The following is a 22,133-nucleotide window of genomic DNA, read 5'->3' as shown; positions in this document are numbered from 1 at the left end:
GAGGGACTACAGTCTGGTCGGGGAGTAAAAGGGCGGGGAAATATCACGTATTGGAGCATATGATGGATTCTACAGCAATAGGTCCAGCTTTGGGGGTTGAGAGCTAACACAGTATTTTCCGGCTGTCGCTTATATTTACATATGACCCAAGTGCTGAAGATAAGCGTCAGTTTGCATGTATGGTTCCAGATGTAAGAAACGAATATAAGCGGTAGTAGAGAGTAGGAACCATAAGGAACAGTGCTGGTATACCAAGGTTAGCCCTTTGCAGCTATTGCGTGGCCTTCGTCACCCATTATGCAGCCAAGGACAACGGCTACACGTGAAAAGTAAGATGGGCAAGATATCTGGTGATTTAGCCAGGTGGGTCAGAAGTACCCCTTAGATCCTTCCCCCGTCCTCTCCCCATTCTCGAGAACACAAATCAGAGCACTCCATGGGAATTAAGAATATCTTACAGCAGCCTTGAACTCCACTACATGCTATATTGCAATGCTACCAGGTAGAGATAGGTTGCAGAGCAAGCTGAGAGATAGTGTATGCTAGTGATCCCAAAACGAAAGAGATCAAAATCAACCAAGCAGAGCTAATCTTGGATACAGAAGTTACTGACATGAAGAAAAGAACGAATGTCAGGGGGCGGGTTGGAATGCGTCATAGATGCCTAGAACACACAGTGTTACGACAACTGCAATGCTAAAGGCTAATTTACTCTACGAAAGGTAAGGAGCACCCGGTGGGTCGCTCCACATAAATCCTTCATACCCTCGAGACGTGGGGCGGTAATATGCCCCAGCACGCATCAGCAGGACGCTGACATCCCAAATGTAGTACCTATATATTGTGTAACCACAGAAAGTTTCAATTGCAGCGGTATGAGCTGTAAAACGCAGAAATTATAATTTATTTTACCAAAATGACCAAAGGGCGTCAATACTAATAAAACCATCTTGGTGGTTATCATATCATTCATATATCGTTAATCCGTACATAATCCTGGGATTCTACTGGAACCCTGACTAATTACTTCCCTGTGTGACATCAAAACCCCAAGCGCTTCATCCCTTCCCCCCATCCATCTCTCCTTGCTTCCTGTAAGCGATTCACTCTAATAGTTTTTAGGAATGTGCCCATTCTGGATAAAGTAAGTGGCAGTCTCTATCAGTTAAGGTGCAACATTTCTCTCACCATCCTGCACACCCCTCATTAATGCCCGCTTCAGGCCTCACACAGAGCCTGGTGATGTTCTCAAGACCCGCCCGGAGCCTAATCTTCATCTGTAGTGCCTGAGCCTTGCAGAAGAACTCGTTTCTCCACATACGGATTCGGTCACCAAAGGTCATGCGAGCTACATACCAAACAGCTCCATACACATCTACGGCAATGTTTAACGTTACTGGCTGCTCACTGTACCTCGTGTAACGATTCTGGGATCTAATTATATAGCCTGAATCACCAGTGGCAACGTGGTGAACTATCCATTAACTCCCTTGAATTACGACTAGTCTCGCTTTTGAGCATTCTGGTCATCCACGCCTTGTTGATACGCAATCCAACATCGTCGACAGGCCTGCCAAATCCCAACGCCATAATCTTGTTCGCTCCAATTGTACTCATTTGGAATAGTACTCTATCCTTCGACAATTATGGTTTCATATGAATGGTGTCTCGACAGTTTCAACCCATTCGGCATAACGAGGAACAGCTTATGCTTTTTCTTCTTAGTAGCCTTATGCTTATGCTGGTCTTCCAGTGCATGGTCTTCAAAGCAGCAAAGGCTGCCACCAGGGCCGCCTGCGCTGCCAGTCATAGGCAACTTGCACCAAATGCCTCGGAGAAACCGCTGGAGGGCTCTCCAACGCTGGCACAAGCTATACGGTCCAATCATAAGTTTACGGCTGGGCCAACGCATCGCAATCTCTCTTGGTACTCACAAGGTTGCACGAGAGCTCCTTGAGTTGAGAGGTAACAATTACAGCTCCAGGCCACGGTTCGTGGTAGCGGGGGATTATGTTTCAGAAGGGCTTCATTCAATCTTACTTCCATATGGCAATCAATGGCGGATACACCATCGGATTCAACGGGAGCTTTTGACCAATCATCGAACACAGGCCTATCGCTATCTTCAAGACATCGAAAGCAAGCAAATCGTGTACGACATGCTTAAATCAAGCGACTTTGTGGGGCATTTTCGTCGTTACACATCAAGTGTCATGTTTACACTGGCCTACGGGAAACGGCTGGAATCACCAGGTCGGCACGAGATAGCTGAAGCTAGCAAGATCACTGAAAATATCTCCTTGGCTGCTGACCAAGCCAAGAATATGATCGTGGAGGTATATCCCGTATTGGACTACATTCCTCGATGCTTCGCTCCATGGAAACGGATTGGGACTCGCTTGCATGCCCAGACGGTACAATTTTTTGAACAGCAAATGCTGGAAGGCCTAAGAAGCCCCGCGTGGAATTGGTCTAAGCATATCATTGCGCTGAACGAAACAAAAGACCTTAGCAACAAAGAAATTGTTTATATTCTGGGTGCTCTCTATGAGGCTGGAAGCGAGACTACTGCGACCGTACTTCAAATCTTTGTCCTAGCTTCTGTTCTCCATCCGGAATGCATTGGCCATGCGCAATTGGAGCTTGACGAATCAGTTGGGAATGACCGAATGCCTACTTTCGAAGACATGCCGCGACTTCCTTATCTCAATGCTTTCATCAAGGAGGTCCTTAGGTGGCGCCCAATCGCGCCCTTGGGAATTCCACATGCACCGAGCAAGATTGGTGAATTTATGGGATATAGTATCCCTGAAGGAGCTACTATATTTCCAAATAATTGGACACTCGATTTGGACGATGCAGTTTTCCGGGACCCATATGCGTTCAAACCGGAAAGGTGGCTTGAAGACCCTAATCTTCCTTTGAGCACCTTTGGATTTGGTCGGAGAGCTTGCCCGGGAAAACAGATGGCCGAGAACTCATTATACATTGCAATAGCACGACTGATCTGGGGGTATAATTTTCATCACGCTTATGAAAATGGGCTTAGGGTGGAGCTGGATCCGTGGGATATGAAAGAGGGAGTAGTTTCGCCACCAGCTACCTTCAGCGCAGTTTTATCTGTGCGGAGTTCTGTCCATCAGCGGCTTATCGAATTGGAATGGGACTCGGCAGAAAAAGATGTCAATGGGATCTTGGGCCAAATCGAGAGCCTCATGGGGAGCCGAGCAGCCGCCCAGAAGGATTCGTCTGCGTAAGAATTGGGCATACATTGGTTTATTTCTGTACTTCTTTGCTGAGGGCTGAGCCTGCATTGTGAAAGGTTTCCATTAGGGATCTCTCCACTCTTGCATTTTTGTACGGCCGATAGTCTTATCCGTGGTGGGTATATAGTACTCTTATATTTCGGGATTCCTGGAGTTTGTAAGTCTTCAATTCAATTTGTTTGAAGTTGTCTGCTGGTTCAATGGTCTTCTTACGTTTTCTCCCTCCCTTCATGATTCTTACTCCTCTTTGTGTGCCCTTCGACCAGTATGCACCGCCCCATATCTAAACGAATCTGCTCCTCGGCCAAACAATGAACTTCACGCTAGAGACCTAGTTGTTGATGAGCTTGATTACTCTGTACTAGAAAAAAGACAGAGAAAATGCTTTGAACATCGTTCCACGTCTGATATTAAGCTTTACTGTACCTACGAGTCTCCAAGTTTGGGCCGATGCCAGATCTCACCGCAACGCCTTAAACTACGCATATACGGGTCCGCTCCGTCATAGTGCGAAACCTGCCTTTAACTTTGACCAACCTTGACACGCGAGTAGTATTCTATCTGCTTCACTTTATTGTTGGGGGGAACAGAACTTTGGTTCTAATGGGGGGCCCTACTGTGGGAATCTTCACCGCATTGAATGGCCTCATCTGAGCTTTTATCTGATCAACTTAGTCGGTAGGGTCGTCTATTGGGATCATGATTCGAGATACGTCACAGCCCAGGATTTGTGGTTCGAGTTGGAGCGAGGAGAGATTCCTTGCTAAGCATTCACAATCCCTAACTTAGAGCTCGGAGATTATGTGATACGTTCCAGGACGCTCCGAAAAATTGGCAGTGGATCCTGACCTCACGGAGCCTCGGCGTTACAAATGTGGACATATACGAACAAGGTGAAACTTGACGTTATGTCCAAGACGTCAATGGATCGTTTTCACTGTCTTAAAGGACTGGATGGACTCTGGCAATGCTTTGATAGATTCTTTTTGCGTCGGGCGATGCTAGCATACGAAATATGTTAGGGGACATTGGCATGACGGGAGAACCGGGAAACCTGCTTTTCATAAATGGCCTGATCGAGAATTAATTGTCCGCCCCGCGGTTCCTTTTAGCTACGGGCAAATAAGTCTCGAATTCCTAATTTAAGTCCCTTCGCGACCAAACTCGGAAAACTATCAGTCGGGCGACGGGAGATTTGGGTCACGTTGCTTTGACCTCACTATGGTCTATCTGTATCACGAGGACCGCGGAGGTGTTTCTAATGCGGCGCCGGACTCGGACTTCAAGAAGTAAACGTCTTATGAGACTACCAGCTTTATGACCTATCTCTCTGCCATAGTGAAGAATTTGCAGACGTTGGCTATGCAACGGGAGGTTGACGTTACCGATAATCATGAGGTCCATGATCATGGTACGCGTTTCAGGAGATGCACAGAGTCTTCCTAATGCATGGTGTTAGATACCCATTCAGCTGGATTATCCAACTCCGTAAGCATAGCAAGTGGATTTGACATGGGTCGGCTTGCCTATAGAGTAAAATGATTGGACCTACCTGACGCGGTGTGGCTATGGCATCTTTGGGACAGGGCCAACGGCGGAAGAAACGCGGTCAATTGAGAGCGCGATATATGCATCCTACGTACATAATTTTTCATTTGAAACCCTTTACGTAGCCATAGCCCGGTCCAAACCCCCCAACTGTCTAGCATACTGCTGCATCACAGTCGGAAGAGCATCATAAACGCACGCCCAGCTCGCATATCGTGGCAAACGAATGAGCCTCCCACAGCCAGATTCAACAGCAGTAATTACCTTTTCAGCAACATATTTGGGACTCAACACCGGGGTAAGTAGTTCATATGGCGTCTTCACCCACTTGAAAAGCGGAGTCTCCATCTGTCCAACTTCCACAAGAAAGAATTTAATCCGCTCATCATATCCGTAATAGCGTGCCTCTGCATCGAGGCAGTGATGTAAGGCACTCAATGCAGCCTTGCTCGCAGTATAGTCAGACAGACCCCCGGGATATACATGTGCGACAACGGAGCTGACGTTAACAATGCTAGCATTCCTTTTGCTGGCAATCATTTGCGGGAGGATAGTGCGAATAGTGTGTACTGGTCCCATCAAGTTGGTGTTGATGGTCTTTGAGAACGTCTGAGTTGGGAGTTCGTGGAAGGGAAGCTTATTAATTGAAGTTGCGGCACAATTGATGAGGATGGTAGGAGTGCCGAGCTTCCGAAGTTAGATTATCAGACTTGTGTATGTATTGTCAAAGAGTCTGAACTCACTTCAACTTCTATCCTGTTCACCACCTGCTCAACTTGCTCTTCGTTTGCAACATCACACTTGTAGTACCTTACTGTCTCTCCTAAGATGCTGTGGCTGTCTCCAAGATGTATATCGAGGACAGCCACCTTGGCTCCGTTCTTTCGGTATATATTCGCCATCTCTCGTCCGAGTCCGCTGCAGCCGCCAGTGATAATGACCACATTGTCGTCTGCCTGACAGGAAGTAGAAGGATGCCGTTTATCGCGAAGCCTGACCAGCAGCGCTAGGGAAATGACTATCACCGTGCCCGTCCCCCAATATAACATTGTCATATTTTGATATGACATTTCTGATGTGGTCGGGAATAGGAGTCAGATGGACTGAGGAATAAGGAAATGATCGTTGTCTGATAAATGTGGGTAGATCCAGGTAATAAGGCAAATGGAATACTCTTCCATTTCTTTCTGTGGACCCTTCTTCCCGGTACCAAAGTTTTAGATGACACATGGTCTACTTCCTGGGCTCGATTCATGATAGGTTTACAGGTCACGAAGGTGAGCTTATCCTGCCATCTCCCCCAGGAAGAATCGCGAACATTGTGACACCGTGGTCGGATTATCGCAATGGTCTTACCTCGGCCACGCAGGGCTGCATGCCGGCAAGCGCAGTATTCTGATTCAATGACACCTGATTTAGCGTTGTTGCAATTTCAACTGCATATATACGTAATTCCTGCACGTCATTAAGGCCGGGTTCAGTCTCCGGTGAAATACCTTAGGAAGCCGGAATTGCATTTCCAATTGTAAAAGCGCAGTCACATCTCTTGTGACCGCACCACACATGTATCAATCGATTCAAGACCTTAAGGATGCAAGGATGCAAGGATGCAAGGACGCATATTCTTCGCTCAAAACATGTGAAGCTACATTCTGATGGTAAACACCGATCATTTGTGCAGCATAAACCCATTCTCCTTACAGCGAATTCTTTAGTTTCTGAAGTATTTCGATAATTTTCACCTGCTACACGATAGAAATGATAGTGCATCGACATCTGCGCACGCAAGATCCGTGCGTGCTACGTGTCCCCAGTGTGACGACTTCTCCGAGTCATGGGTTTTGACGCATTAGGATATACCTCGTAGAAGCCTATTCCTAAAAGTCTGAGAGGACTCTCTCGGGGATGACCTCTGAGCTGCGATGTAATATAAGCCGAAAAATCAAGTTAATGCATGGACCGCACAGCTGTGTACGAGTTATAACCAGACCAATCACTGCTGTTGAAGGTTCGTTGCTAACACGACTGCTCAACAAAGACTGAGAGGATGCTCACCCGCGAGACGATCTGCGGGCTCATTTGGAAAGATTGCGTGGACAAACGAGTTGAAGGTATACAGTATGCACCTATCCATCGATATGCATGGAGTGTGTGGTGGTGCAGAACAACGCCTCGTACGGTCCATGAGCGAGATCATGACATAACGGTGGGTTAAAAACCAAAATTTACATCTTTGGAGGCTGTTGGTGCAAGGCCTGCCTTGCTTAGTGGCATGAGGAATGTATCCGTCAGACAGCGGTATGTATGGAGGAGTTCCAAACTCTATACCATTGACGCATTGGTCTATTATTACCATCTTGATTAATTGTCCTCCTGGATAAATATGACATTGTCGCACATGTTGGATTAAATCCAGGTAACAAATACGATCTCTGGGGTTACTCCACCGCACCCACTCTATCCATCCGTATCTTCTTCAAACGGTTTGAAGACTGAACATCTCCATGTCCTGCCGCACCAACCTCACAATGTATACAGAATCATGTAGCGGTAGAAGTTTTTAACTTTGAGGGGTAGATTCGAATGTCTAGCTCTGACTCCGTGGAGTATAGAGACGTATCAGGCTGCCAAGATGCATGCGTTAAGTGCGCGACAGTTGCTTTCGACAGGTGGACAGTGATAGATGACTTCAGATCGAAGAAATCAAAAAATAGCGGTGAGTATAGGAACTCACACATCAAGCTCCCAGACAATACCAGACGCACCGTGGCACCCCACAGTCTGTTGACCGCTCCAGCTTCTGCATTCCTCAGGACAAAGCGCCCAGTCGTGCTGTAGAATTGCTGTCATGAAACAGGAAGAAAATAGTCTGGCCGCAACGTGTTACCTGTCACTTGCGGTCATAGGCCGTAGTGTCAGAGAAGGCAGGTCCGCGCCCCCTCGTAGATAGGCAGCACGCCCGCATCGTAGTGAATTTTAAACATAGCGGAAGTTGTGAAGGGCGAATATGAGATCTGATTACGAGAGAGATGACGAGCTACCTGCATGGGCAAGCAAACTGATGAACCTCACGCTTTTCCAGAACCTCGTACTCAGGCCCGTTCGCCAGCACAAATTGATTTCACATCGAGTCATGTCTTCCTTAATCCTACCTGAATTCAAAGGCTCGACCGTGGACGTGTCGATAATTCATGCTGGGCAAATAACTGTGCCCGCGGTTTACATCTTGCAATCTCCTATCCCAGGACATGACTTGCTAGATATTCCTTGCTACAGCTTCCTGATCGAGAATAAGAGGCGCAAGAAGGTCCTTTTTGACCTTGGTCCCAGAAAGGATTGGAGGGAGAAGCTACCACCAACTAGTAAGCAAGGCTATTACCCGTGCGTTGGTTGGGTGGGGTCTATTAGCCGTGCTGTAGATGAGGAAGTACCATGAAGACTGACGGCAGCTTGAAAGTCCTAGGCCAAATCGAATCTGCTAGGGCAGTTGTGAAGATTGAACAAGATGTTGCTGATCAACTTTCCAAGGCCAAAATTCCCCTGGAATCAATCAACACTATCATCTGGTCCCACCACCACATGGACCATACTGGAGACCCATCCCTGTTCCCTCCATCCACAGAGCTAGTCGTTGGCCCTGGATTTAAGCTAGACAAAACGACATCTCTAGGCTATCCTATGAATGCGGACGCTCTGGTGAATGATGATGCCTTCCTTGGGCGCAACTTGGTGGAGCTGGATTTCAGTGGTGCCGTAAACATTGGAGGCTTTCTGGCTATCGACTTTTTCAAAGATGGTAGCCTGTATCTACTGAGGTCGAATGGACACAGTGAGTATCTTTATACCGTGATGACAGGAATTACTAACACTTTCAAAATAGCCAATAATCACATCAGTGCTCTGGCCCGTACTTCGGAGAACCACTTCATCCTTCTTGGGGGTGATGTCGCTCATCACCCAGGTGAATACCGCCCAACAGAACACCTCCCACTTCCAATAGAGATCAGACCGTCGCCGCTTGACAAGGTTACCTGCTCAGCATCTGCATGCCCCTCTTATATCTTCGAAAATATATCCCCTACGACAGCGAAAGCGAAAGGCAAAAAGACGAAAGTCACCCCGTTCTATGAGCTGAATGCCGCACTCAATGAAGACTTAGAAAGTGCTGAGGCCTCGCTCGATAAAATGACTGTGTTCGACGGCTCGGCCAACGTCTTGATAATCATTGCGCATGATGCGAGTCTTCTGGATATCTTACCCTTCTTCCCAAAGAAGATTACCGACTGGAACGTGGAGGGATACAAGGAAGCCGGGGCTTGGCGATTCCTGAAGGACTTTAGCGGGGCAATTAGTCGATCTATGTAGCCATTAAACCGGATTGATAGCCGTGGTAACTTTTGCTTCACGTCGACCGAGATGATAATTTTATTTATGAACCGAGTCGTCCGTATTTTACTTTTACTCTAGTGGGTTTCCGGAGTCTGCGCACTCTTGATAAATCAGGCGGCAGTCTCAATATCTCTTACACTTAGATATTGTAATGGTTGATGGGCCTATTGTTCCCTATCTATTAAGATGCGCCCTCTCTAGCTGCGCCCGTCTGCCAGTGTTAGGAGACCGTTATGCTGGCTTGATAATACTTATTACGAGGAATATTGTGTAACTGCTGAGCGAAAGGGCCACTGAGGTCATTACACGGACCATGTTCAGTGATAGCTGTGCTCGAAGTTAGGAGGTTAGGAGGGGTTAGGATTAGTATGAAGCAGCATACGAATTACAACTCCTTGCAGCTTCCAATCTCATACAGCCCACTTAAATTGAAAGGTTGCTCACCGTAGGTTATCCTGTGCGTCTGCTACACAACATATGGGTCGTCCTTTTCAAGAACCCCTTGCATGTTTTCTTACTCTTCATTCAGCGTGTCAGCCGCCCCTTCCATGGAACAATATACACGTCATGCTCTCGGGGTTGTCTACACGCAGCCATTCATATCCTAGCCGCTGTTGCCCTTTCATTTCGATCGGTGTAACACCGAGCTGCATGATTTCCTTGAGCGTCAGCTAGTTCAGCCAGCCTGAGTTCATTATTGTCGGCCTTCTCTGTAGATAGATTACTGGTTTTCCACCGCATACAGTTTTCACATCTTCTTTTCTCAGACATAATATCAACATTTGGGGGGTTACGGCGGCGCCGGAGATGCATGGTAGAATCCGATGAAGGATATTGTTTCTTCCCATACCTTATTGTATAACATCATGTGCACTGTCCAACCTACACGCCCAAAAGTTGATGGAGGTATATGACAAAGCTTGCACTTGGTGGGTATGCCGGCTATATGTCATTGTGTGACCCTTCGCATTACATACTTACGACTAAGGCATGTATAACGAAGATTAATTAAAATTTATGAAAAGTCAAATATATAATGACTGAAACAAGTTTTGACCAATACCTTAGCAGTTTCTTATTCGTGCACGTTATACTTTCAGAATGTAACTATGGGTGATTGCTATTGTTCATTGTCCAAGAATATGAATTCTCCTGGAGCCTAGATATAAGTCGCCCATAGCTCGGTGTGCCATCTGATCTTGCCTCCAAATCCATTTCCAAACTTCAAGGCCATCTGCCTGCAGTTGAAAATATGGTGATGGACCAGGCCTGGACCTGGATGGCTCTTGTGGCTATCGCGGGACTCTTCTGGATAACTAGGATCTTTTATCGTTTATATTTCCATCCGCTGGCAAAAATACCTGGCCCTAAACTAGCTGCCGCTTCACATCTCCTGGAGTTCTACTACGATGTGATCCTTGGGGGCAAATTCCTATTCCAAGTGGAGAAAATGCATCAGAAGTACGGTCTGTTGATTTTCCCCTTCTCTTAATCTTCCGTTCTTTTCTTGCTCCTCTCTCTGCGTGTATAATAGCAACCAGATGTCTAATTGAGTATAGGCCCTATTGTGCGTATCAATCCAAAGGAGGTCCATATCATCGATCCCACCTTCTATAACGAGATATATGCATCAGGGATGCGAAAGCGTGATAAGTATGAGGGGTTTGTGCGCTCTCTCGCTGCCGACGAGTCTACTGTCTCCACCGTGGGCTCTGAAAAGCACCGTTTCCGACGCAGCATCCTTCAGAACTTTTTCTCCAAGCGCTCTGTTATGGAATTTTCATCAGCAATTGGTGAGAGGGTAGAGAAGCTGATGCGGCGCCTGGAGGTATTCGAGAAAACCCAGACCCCAGTGGCTCTTGATGTAGTATTCTCAGCATTAACCTCCGATATGATTACCTATATCTGCTACGGGAAAGATTGGAAATTCCTAGATCATAAGGATTTCAATTGCGACATTCACCAGGCTGGTGTGGATTTTGCCAATTTCTTTCATTTCAACCGATTTTTCCCCTGGGTGTTCATGACGCTGCGAGCACTGTCTCCACGAATGTTGGCACTCCTCATACCCGGTCGAGCGGCAACGTTCAAATTCCAGGAATCTCTCCTTAAGCATGCGATTGAAATGGCCGCGAACGAACAATCTGATGCCCCCAGCAAAGAAACTGAAAAGTCTCGTCCGAATGTGATCTCCAACTTAATCAATCCATCTATACCATATATGGAACGAAGTCGTCGGCGTCTGGAGGACGAAGTCATCACAATTCTTGTCGCTGGAACAGAAGCACCCGTTAAGGTTTTATCAATGGCTATGTATTATCTTGGCAGTGAGCCGGCTATCGGCGAGAAATTACGGGCAGAACTGAAAACCATCTTACCGGCACGTACCAGTACTGCCACATATGCAGAGCTTGAAAAGCTGCCATATTTAGTATGCTCACTTTTTGTTGCATCTTAACACACCCCCTCTCCTAACAGAATATTTACAGCATGGCGTTGTTTATGAGTCTTTACGCATATCGGACTCAGTTATTGCACGGTTCCCTCGAATAGCGCCAACAGAAACACTCCGATACAAAGACCATATTCTTCCTCCCGGAGTAAATATACCTCTCAAATAGACGATTGGCGCAATAAAACATGACTAACACAGCCGATAGACTCCAATGAGCTGTTCTTCTTACTTTATCTCTCGCAACCACGATCTTTTTCCCAACCCCGAGAAATTCGACCCAGAGAGATGGATCCATGCAGCTGAGAAAGGTGAGAATCTAAAGCAACATCTAACAGCGTTCACCAAGGGAAGCAGAATATGCCTTGGAATAAAGTAAGTCCTCACATATCCCCCCGATATGTCCAGTAAGTTTCTTCTCATATCAGATGCTTTTGGACAGTTTGACCATAGCCGAGTTGTTCTTGACGATTGCCCATATGTGCCGTCGGTATCATATACTTCTGCACAACACTGAGCCAGAAGATGTATGTACGACAAGTGATCTTCTTGCTGGATATACACGACGGGGAGTCTTGAAAGTACATGCTAAACTCAAGGCCGTGAGGGAGTAACAGTCTTTGCATTGTTTGGTGTATTGATGTTTGGCGAGGGCCTTTGAACCATTGAGGAAATGTCGATACACTTAGAGCGGTAGAAAAACCGCTAGAGTTGATTCGCTTTAGAGCATGTCGTGGATTCTTTGTCTATTCCTGACACTCGTCGAGTCACCAGGACTTCAAGCCGTCTTTAGTATCACATAAGCAGCGAACGCTTCAACACTTCGCTGCCACTGTTTTCATCCCTTTCTTCAATCAATTCAGTATCTCGTATTAGAATGGTTCCCCTTGCTCTAGACCCATCAGATGCGGACAAACCCATACTGTCATAAGTATAGTTTCACAAGAAACAACGCTATGAATAGAGCACCCGCAGGACTCGAGACTCTCCAGGTTCTATTCGACTCGGAACCGCCGCTCCTGTTGCAGGTTTTCGGAACCGCGATTAGACTCCCAACGTTTTGGAGTCGAACTCTCAGGTTCCACAAACGGTGCAAACTAACGGAAACCCGTGATAGCCGTCTCGTATGTCAGCATCCCACCACCCTTTCATTTGAACGTTCTGGTTGGCATCGGGAATGTAGTAAGCTGTAGGGATCATAGAGTTTAACGACTTGCCCGATCATGACCGACATTAGCGTGGATGCTTTGATATTACAGTATACATTTTAGATGTGATATTTTTGCAGTTCGATGAATTCACGATACAATGTGTCCAGTCTGGATGTGTGGAGTCTGGGCCCTGATAACGAAGCGTGGGACAGGCAGTGCGGCTTAACAGGCTCAGCAAAGCATATCATGATTGGGATCTAAGGCAGACCGTTTGGGTAGGAAATATGAATTTTCGGAACCGAGAGATTTTTATATAAATATGGTTCTGTGCAAGCGACAATGTATATATTTAATGACTGATTTGGAATGTTAGTGAGATGCACGTGGATCTTTGAAACACATTGATTAAGACTGCCACCCGTACGTTGTGTTCTTGTTGTTTTGGTCTTGCACAATGTGGAAAGGAGGTCACAATGTCATAAACAATAAGTAGCAAAATACTGCAACGGATGATACATTAGAAGATGGTTACGGTCCAAGACAAACCCATTCCTCTGGCTAGCTGAAGAGTATAGAATGACCTCCTCCCAGGCCATTCATCTATAATACCAAGAAATATAACGTTACAGTCATGTGTTAAACGACCGCTCCTCAACCTTGAGAATATATATATAACCCTTTCTCTCCTGGCAGACTCTCCTTCTGAACGTTGTTTCACCACCACGCGAGCTTCAGTCGAATATTATGGACAGTTTGGAAACATTGAGAAGTGACCTTGAATGGTCACTTCCTCAACTATTGAATGACAAAGACCCTGCTGGGCTGGGCACTGAAGGGTTAGGACAAAGCCCATCACAGCTGGATGTGCATCGAAGGCTGGCCGCATCGAATGATCAGCCTGCTGGACGGCAAGGAGAAATTGAAACCTGGCTTAGCGACAAGCAAAGTCCCCTAGATGATCTACATAGCGAACTCTCACTCGGATATCTGGTCACAGAGAGCTACGGGAATGACCTCATCCTGCTCAAGAAGACTCTAGGTGGGTTTCGTTCATCACAGCATATTGATATATTCTGACATACGTCCTTTTAGAACCCCAGGCGAAAGTAATGTCTGTTGACTCTGGTGACTCGGAAGCGACCACCATCAGGGTTTCCAGCGTCTCAGATGTGTCCCATCAAGACCATGAAGTCTCTTCTATTGTGACTCTTTCTCGCTGTCAACCAAATCTGAGCAGCGAAACATGTTGTGAAACAATTCCAACCACGGAGACCGCGTCCGAAACAAACCTGGCCAAACGTGAACAGGCTACTACATCATACCCATATCGCGCTCAAGGTTAAACGGAAAGGGAGAATAGGAACGGGGGAAGCGATTAGATACGGCACCAGGGCAAGCGGAGAGAGGGCATATTGGGCACAAGCTGTTTACACTTTTCGTGCTCTATATCAAAGCAGATATATTCGTTGGATCACATACTTCTTGCCCAGTCCTACTAATCACTCTTGCTCGCACTTGTTCACACTTGTTCATTTTTTAGGCAAATATTATAGAAGGGCAACTGATGCACTTGTGTCTACCCTCACGGACACCGTCCAACAGATGTTATTCATCTTTGTCATAGGTGCTGCTACCCATACTATACATGACACTGGTCACACCAGTCTTCTGTTTATTTGCACACTCTAAATGGTGATCAAGTGATACAAAAACTACATGTATCATACAGTAAATAATGATAGAATGGATGATACCGAGCGCTTACAATATCAGTCCAGCGACAGACTAGTCACGAAACTCCTTTTATCTACCGCCTTGCGGAAGTTCAGATGTGTTCAACAATATTCTAGATTTGCTTCACACTTGACTAACTCGTAGTAGTTCAACGTGCAAGGCTGCGTTTTGCATCCAACAAAAAAGAAATATACATCCACGCATGGGGCGACGAAAAGGCATAACGTGTTCCACTTAGGGGGGCCAAGGATTTATGAGGAATCCTTACTGCTCAAAAGTCATTGGTTAACGTGACACGGCCAACCGATTAAGCGCGACTTGTTCAACCCCGTGTCACTTCGAACGTCAAACTATGCGCTCCGGTTCACCTGTTCAATAATGGTTTAACATATCACCCCTCTGCATCTTTCTTAGCATGACTCAAGCCTTCCAGAAGTTTTATTAGTGCAAGAAGCTTCCCGTCTTTGGCCAGGTCTCTTTTCCCAGTCTGAGCAAACGGCACTGGCCAAGCAAGAACATGAAAATGGAGATCGGAGGACAGCAGGAGTTCTAAGAGTCGTTTTATTTGCTACACTTTAATACAGTACGTTTCCCGATACGGGTAGCTCTTTTTTTAGTTCTATGTAACGGTGTAACAGTACCCCGTAGGGCTCGTCCGCATAATCGGTAGGTCGTCTTACTAAGTTGAACACAATTTTACTCCTCAGCGCATCTTGTATACAAGAAATGTTGATCATAGGTATCTTAGAACACCTTGGATAATACTGAATCTCGCGTGCCATGAGTTTTACTTTGGCTGGGATAGCAGCACGCGCTTGTCCTTACCTGCATTGTAACAGTCGAGGCTCGAGAAAGTGGCCACAAAGATTGGAAGGAACCTTGCCAATCTTGGCAGGCACATGTCATAAACAAACCTTTTGGACATAAACGGACCGACTCATATGTTAAACAAGGCTTCTAGATGGGACCAAACGTATTTGTGTGAGCAATATGTTAAGCAAGGCATTCCGATATAAACAACCATATTCGAGTGAACACATGTTAAACTAGGTTTCGAGCCTAGAAGACGCATGCGCCGATGCAACTCACCCAGGATGAAGAAGGACCGGTCCTGGTCCACAACCTGGCATCAACCGGGCATAGGTGCAGCCTTACGTCTTCCTAGCTAATTCCCATTGTACGGATACCCGTGATGAGATGAGGGAGGACCGCGACTGATTCGCCATCACGGACTGTCTTTGGCTGATGATTCAACGAAACCAAACCCTCGCTGACCAGGGAGCACTGAATCCACTGCAGAAAGGTCAGAACGTCGTTTTTTCTTTATACAAAAGAATAGTACCCGACCTTTTGTAGTTCTCTGGCCGTGCGCCGGGGAACCCGGACACCAGTCCGTCGCTCAAGCCCCAAAAGAAGCGTTTGTGTAAGAGATAGAGTACTTCCGAGGAAGCGGCGTATCCCATTCCTTCCCGCGGTTGACGATAGATACCATCGTATAAAAACTATTAAATTCTGCGAGAGACGGTGTAGGAAAGTCATGTTCGACATGAAACCCATCACTCTCTTTGCCAGTCTCGACAGAAAACCTAAGATGACATGAGTTTTGTATCTCGCTTTACAAAATTCAAGGCTTCTCACTCTTCGAAAAGCTGTAGAGCGCGATCGTACCGATATTCTCGTCGTTGGTTTCTTCTCTCTAGATGGACGCAGCCGCTGCACAATGCGGAGCTGCTTGGGTTAATCGGTGAATGCATTCCTGCTAGACACTTTTGCGAAGGGCGTGCTTGGATAGAGGGTGGCTTAATAACGAAGAAACGTTCGGAATCGACTCAATCTCCATTGACATGTTTCATGCAGGACACGCTGCGCTATTTAACGAGTCAGCTGATGGCAAACCAGTGCACGGTTTCTTCCGCTGGATGTTTTTATCCGAACATGTGTGGCGTGCCGAATATGGACTCTGCCAGAAGTTGTATGGCTATTTGGGCTTCAATTGATTAGCTGCTCATCATAGGCACTGCATGAAGTTGCCGCTCTTTGCTCAATTGCCAGTCCTGTCTCCCTTGGCAAGGGCTGCTGTGTCAAGCTACGAGAGCCGCTCTGGATATATCGCCGGGGATTTTGCTAGGGATATGATTCTGTCTGGTATACCCGACGGAATATCCCGAGAAAGTCCCTCTGGGGTCTTGACTTTCTTCACACAGAGTGCTATATCCTTTATACTGGCTCGCATCCTTCTTCCCCGCAAGAAATGATAAAACTCATTAGCTTAGAGGACTACACGTACTGGAACTCGCGGCTAGGGATGTGTGCGAAATCCCTTCTGTTGTCCTGCTCATTCATGCGTTCTTAGGTAACGGCTGGCTCCAACGGCCTTGGGAGACGATTGACCAGGACCGTCAGCCCGATAAATGGATTCTCCTGTTGTCTACCTGTTCATTAAGCTACAGCTGGGTTGGCCAAAATGAATGCTGGTTCTGTATTTTTCTCTGCTCTTCATAAAAGAAAATTTACTTAAAATTCATTGGTCTCTTACTCTATTACCTTTACAGGCCCAGACAAATGAAGATCGATTGGAAAGGGGTCGAAGAGTTGCAAATTGGATACCTGCCTCTATTGGCTGATCGCAGTAGCAGGCGGCATGCCTCTCCCCGTTGCTTTCCACTTGGTATCGTGATATTGTGTCCCAAACCATGCCCTTAACATAACTGCCACTCGTGCACTCCGTTTGTTTCGGCACCGTTAAGCCTTGATGTGTCACGTTTGACGCTCGGGAAGACTCCATTTCTCATGGGATACAATTTAGTAAGCCATACAATGTCTACATAAGGTAAAAACTAATTGTGTTATACAGTGCAGTTTGCGGTGACTGAGCTTGTCAATGGTGCGTGTTTTAAGATACGTGGCCCACTATGCTCCAACATCACCTATCGTTACTCTGAAGATCTAGCAGCGCAAAATACATCATAAGACTGAACCAGTTCTGGATCATAAATTACACATCATCTCGTAGAAACAAAGGATTTGTTTGTATTTTTTTCCCCTTTTCAAATCAGCCTTGTCCTGGTCGAACGACGAGGTAAGGGTCCTATGAGCAACCACCGCTTTCGAATGGAAATGGCAGACCGATTAGGGAACGACTTCTGGAATCTCGGCACGACCAACTCGAGAGTACCACATTTCTGCATGAGTGACTTCAGCAAGGTGTCCTCCTCCTGGCTGTATGTTCTTGCTTTGCCAGACGAGGTGCAGAGGTCCGTAGATCTCTGACAGGCCCTTGTCAGAGCCCTGGTTCGGGCCCTTGTAATGGGCCCTGTGAAGTCCACAGGCTTCCCTTCGCTTTGGATGGTATTTATATTGGCAGACTGCTGCATCATGTGGGAATAGTCATTTGCCGGCCTAGATTCATAGGTTATAGGGGCAGCGTCTAATCAGCTGAGCCGCGTTAATGACGTCGTGGGATCCGTAGTAATATTGTCCGCTCCTAGGTAAGCAGCCTCTTGGCAGTCAATCTCCATCTGCGTAGGGTTTGCCAGGGGCGTCTGATGGGAAACGTCGCTCTCTGCTGGTTCATTGGCGCAGTGACTGTCTCCATACTCCCCAGGATCACAGGTACGGTGCTGCCCATATCCTTGCACTGGTTGGCACACAAGCCAGGGGGAGATTGCAAGATCTGAGGGTCAATAGGGATGGCACTCATGGCGGGAGGGACTGCAGAGTAGCTGGAGCAGGTGCTCGTATCATCTATCAGGCCGGGGAGGTCAAGTGAAGCTGATCGAGCAGAATGGCCATCCTGTGATACTGCGTGCAGATTGATGCTTGGGCATTGGTTGTCCTGATCTTTCTTCCGAACCTGCGCAGGACTCATCGCTCTTAATCGTGCTGTAGGGGGCCCCCAATTGATGAAAGTCAGCCCCTTGATACCATGTGAAGGCTTCGACCCGGCCTTTTGACGTTTGCAGGGTCGTTTCACTTCCATGGGTTGCTTTCTGTCCGAGGTTGAAGACTCGTCCAGGGCAGAGGAGGATCGTTTCTTGCAGGTCGTCTCGGGCCGCACACAGATATTCCTTTGGTAATGGTGCACGTCGCGAAGATGCCGACGGTAGTCCACCTCGTCAGCGGCGGTGTGGCTACATGACGGGTCAACACATTCCGATGGCCACCGTTTTAACTGAATGTGACCTTCTAGATGTTCTTTCAGTTCGGTGTTTTTCTTGAAAGCACTCATTCTGCAGGCTGCTGGCTTCGCCTCATCCTAGAGGCATTCAATGCAGTATCCGGCGAGTATGATAGGATGGCGGTACACTATAACCCCATAGTGCTGACTTGTCATTGATGGAAGGTGACCACGACAGTGTTGCTCAAAGTCATCGCTGGTCCCATCATGGAACGTAAAGCACTCCCAGCAGTACTTAATATGTCGAAGCAGGATATTCTTCTGTTGAGCGAATGACTGGCGAACGCAACCATGGATATGATTGCTCCGACTGGGCCTTGACAATCTGTCACGTATTAGTAAGGGAGCAATTCATGGAATCCGGAAGAGTCGCTCACGTGTTTAAGTCTTTGTTGCAACTTGTAACTGGACACCGCCCTTTTACAGGCTCTTCTCCCGGACGATATACCACGGAAAATTCACGGAGACATTGGGTGTAAAGATCCCTCACCACACTTGCTTTCTCGTGAAAAGAAAGCGGTTCATTGGACGACATTATTGCTGCCAAGCGACCTAACTCGGGCATGAGCTTGCACAGAGCCTGTTTTTGTGCCACCTGCTCAACATGATTCGGACGTTCTCGGCCTCGAGTCAAGATTTTCCAGTCGCGTCGCTCCTGCACCCATAGAGTGTGATAATTCTGCAACGCTTTAGAATAGAGCTTTCGCCTAATGACGCTACGGTCTTGCCGTACTTTCTTAATGTCATCAGCGGACCGCGCTTTCTCAATCTCCCGGTCTTTGGCAACCAAATCTGGGTGCTCATCGAGCTTCTCTTCCTCCTTCGTAGGCAGCCGATGAGGAAGGCCGTTCTCATGATACTGTTCAAAGCCTTGGAAGTATTCAAGGTGAGTATGATCTGTGGGCCGACGCCTCAACGCGTTGACCACATCTACACCGGAACAGTTGGCCAGTAGTTGTCTCCGTAGATCGCCTCGGAGCCGTGCGTAAGTACCTGCGCTACAAGGGCAGAGGCATATTTGGCTGCACAGGTCTTTAGCTGAGTTCAGAAAGAAATGGAAGGGTCACCGACCTGCAACTGCTTTCCGTAGCTCGCGGCGCATAGCATGGACGGTGGCTGTAATGAAAAAACCAATCCAGATCAAAATTCGGCGGAGGTCTTTCTGATACTGCTCCTTTGTTAACGGATCTTCACCGACCCCTTCAGCTGTGACGCTTCTGACGATACATCGGTCTCTCGCCTCGTCCTTCCACGAGAGTACCAGCTCATTTTCCCTGGGGGAATTCTTTGCTCGAAAACTTCTTCAGGATGAGTGAAACCGAAGAGAGCACCATCCGCAAGTGCCAGCGCTAGGATAAACAGTGCTCCTGCGTAAATGGGCTCATCACAGTCCCAGATAGCAGTCCCGAACCTGTCATAGTAAGTATATGAGTACGCTCAATGAGCAGAATCTGACGAGATGGCTCGCATACACCGTATTTTCGGGGTCCTTGTTACCCTTCGCAAACCGTTGGTCAATACGCCATCCAAGTCTCCAAGGATCATCTGCGGTACGGAACAACACAAGTTAGATATCCTGGTCATTGTCAGCATTCGCATTTTTAGACAGTTATGATATATTCCGCACTTTGTAACGAAGGCCCTTTTCGAACTTGTCTTCTGATGCGGGCGTGAGCAGACACTCTGGCAGCTGAGCATAGAAATTGGAGAGTTAGGAAGTGAAACTGGACACGATATCTTCCTGGAATAAGAAAGGCATCGTCGGTACTCCAGAAAGCAACAATGGCACGCTCAAAACTTGTAATCTGGAAGTTATGGAGTGGTTTCGTGATAGCCGAGATTGTTTTTTATTCAACTAAATCGTTTTCAATGAACTGTCTCGGTCAGTCAACGGCATGGTTGACGGGATTCTGGGCTTACCCTATAAAGTTCAGTTGCATCTTCCTTACAAATCTCGTTCCTACATGCGTCACTCGCTTACCGATTACGTTACTAGTACCGTGGATAGCAATATGTGTAACTACCGAATCAGCATGCTGATCACAGAGATCAAACCTCGATTTGGCAAGATCGAAGACACGTGCGAATGGCAATGAATGATCCACTAAGAATCCCGTGGAATCCTACAGCGGGATCTGCAATCACGTAGAGGCTAGCAGCATATATAATACACAATCCCCCGTGGGACGGAGATGCCAGAACTTGTTTTGAATCTCACCCAAACTTCAGCAACAAGAACAACATCCCTCCTTCAGCTATTGGAACATTTCCTTGATCGTATAACGCATCATCTCCCGAAATTGTGAGCAGTATTCAATCTCTATTCAACTCACTTACGCCGATCTAATCCAGCAACTTTTCTATTAGTTCGATCACAATGTCCGACGAAGAAACGTCCGACGAAGAAACTCAATCTGGAACAGTCAAATGGTTCATAGATGAGAAGGGATACGGCTTTATCACGCCAGACAGTGGTGGCGATGATTTATTTGTTGACTTTCGAGATATTCTGAAGCCAGGACAAACACTTGAAGACGGGGAAAGGGTCACTTTCATACTAAAGCAGTCGCGGAGGGGTCCTACTGCAAGATACGTTCAACCCGAGGCCGATGATTAGCTATGAATCACGCAAATGAAGCAGAAGGGTTAGTAACCTGACTGAATCCTTACGGAGTTGGCAAACTTTCGAAAACTCATGTATTTCGAATGATCTCTCTTTTTTATTAAACCGCAATGGGGCACTTAACGCCACCCCCACGTACCATGTGACCCATATCACCATTTACATCTATTTACACGCGAATCTCTAGATCTGGATCTATTTTCCGGAGGACCCACTTCAGATAGATTCTCCTCGAGTTACACGTTATCTCCTAGGAATACGTAGTGCTGCTATAGAACGATTGCGACTTGAATGAACCAACACCTCTCCCCCAGTTACAGAGTAATAGTATATTATACACGGTGCAGTGATTGAATCGGTTCTGAAGGAGAAATCCCAGCTCTAGCCGTCAACCAGGAATCATCAGCCGTGCAGTGGGTGCTCGGTGGGGTCAGCGGAACAAGGATACTACTTAGTGAACTGTGAGGGGCAGAATAACCCCACACCTTGCTGGACTCGGTACTACTGTAAAACCCCGCGAGTTGATACGGGCCACAGTGGCCAATTTGATTTCCCATACAAATTCTCACTATACCCCGAAAACGTGAGAATCATCTGTGAGCCTGGTGGCCCATACAAATTCTCATAAAACGGGGTACTTAAAATCTTAATTTGACGTTATTCCTACCTATTCTGGCCCAGACACGTGATTAAGAAATCTATATACTTCCTAATAAGCTTTATCTTTTCTATAAAAGGTAAGCTCTTTGGCTAAGCGAGGGCGGTGGGGCTGTTGACCAATCAAAAAAGTACC

General features: G+C 46.9%; 6 protein-coding genes across 6 annotated transcripts; 4 read left to right on the top strand and 2 right to left on the bottom strand.

The window, feature by feature from the left end:
* Nucleotides 1-1,646: 1,646 nt before the first annotated feature.
* Nucleotides 1,647-3,257, top strand: AO090120000448 (cytochrome P450; the record flags this gene model as incomplete). Its single annotated transcript, XM_001824105.1, has 1 exon — nt 1,647-3,257. One exon carries the CDS (start codon nt 1,647-1,649, stop codon nt 3,255-3,257), a length of 1,611 nt encoding a protein of 536 aa, XP_001824157.1.
* Nucleotides 3,258-4,931: 1,674 nt separating this feature from the next.
* Nucleotides 4,932-5,884, bottom strand: AO090120000447 (uncharacterized protein; the record flags this gene model as incomplete). The annotated part of the gene is made up of 2 exons (XM_023237739.1): nt 4,932-5,423; nt 5,558-5,884. 2 exons carry the CDS (start codon nt 5,882-5,884, stop codon nt 4,932-4,934), a joined length of 819 nt encoding a protein of 272 aa, XP_023092536.1.
* A 2,063-nt stretch (nt 5,885-7,947) lies between these two features.
* Nucleotides 7,948-9,179, top strand: AO090120000445 (MBL fold metallo-hydrolase; the record flags this gene model as incomplete). The annotated part of the gene is made up of 2 exons (XM_023237738.1): nt 7,948-8,176; nt 8,278-9,179. The coding sequence occupies 2 exons, from the start codon at nt 7,948-7,950 to the stop codon at nt 9,177-9,179; spliced, it is 1,131 nt and encodes a 376-aa protein (XP_023092535.1).
* Nucleotides 9,180-10,455: 1,276 nt separating this feature from the next.
* On the top strand, nt 10,456-12,269 carry AO090120000444 (cytochrome P450; the record flags this gene model as incomplete). The annotated part of the gene is made up of 5 exons (XM_001824102.3): nt 10,456-10,669; nt 10,763-11,634; nt 11,693-11,803; nt 11,864-12,030; nt 12,098-12,269. The coding sequence occupies 5 exons, from the start codon at nt 10,456-10,458 to the stop codon at nt 12,267-12,269; spliced, it is 1,536 nt and encodes a 511-aa protein (XP_001824154.1).
* Nucleotides 12,270-13,550: 1,281 nt separating this feature from the next.
* AO090120000443 (uncharacterized protein) lies at nt 13,551-14,495 on the top strand (the record flags this gene model as incomplete). Its single annotated transcript, XM_023237735.1, has 2 exons — nt 13,551-13,845; nt 14,347-14,495. The coding sequence occupies 2 exons, from the start codon at nt 13,551-13,553 to the stop codon at nt 14,493-14,495; spliced, it is 444 nt and encodes a 147-aa protein (XP_023092534.1).
* A 3,529-nt stretch (nt 14,496-18,024) lies between these two features.
* Nucleotides 18,025-18,768, bottom strand: AO090120000442 (uncharacterized protein; the record flags this gene model as incomplete). Its single annotated transcript, XM_001824100.1, has 1 exon — nt 18,025-18,768. The coding sequence occupies one exon, from the start codon at nt 18,766-18,768 to the stop codon at nt 18,025-18,027; it is 744 nt and encodes a 247-aa protein (XP_001824152.1).
* Between the last annotated feature and the right edge of the window lie 3,365 nt (nt 18,769-22,133).

Source organism: Aspergillus oryzae, chromosome 5, assembly GCF_000184455.2.
Source record: "Aspergillus oryzae RIB40 DNA, chromosome 5".
NCBI lineage: Eukaryota > Fungi > Ascomycota > Eurotiomycetes > Eurotiales > Aspergillaceae > Aspergillus > Aspergillus oryzae.
Note: the sequence above shows the minus strand (reverse complement) of the source record. Positions and strands in the feature narration are given on the sequence as shown.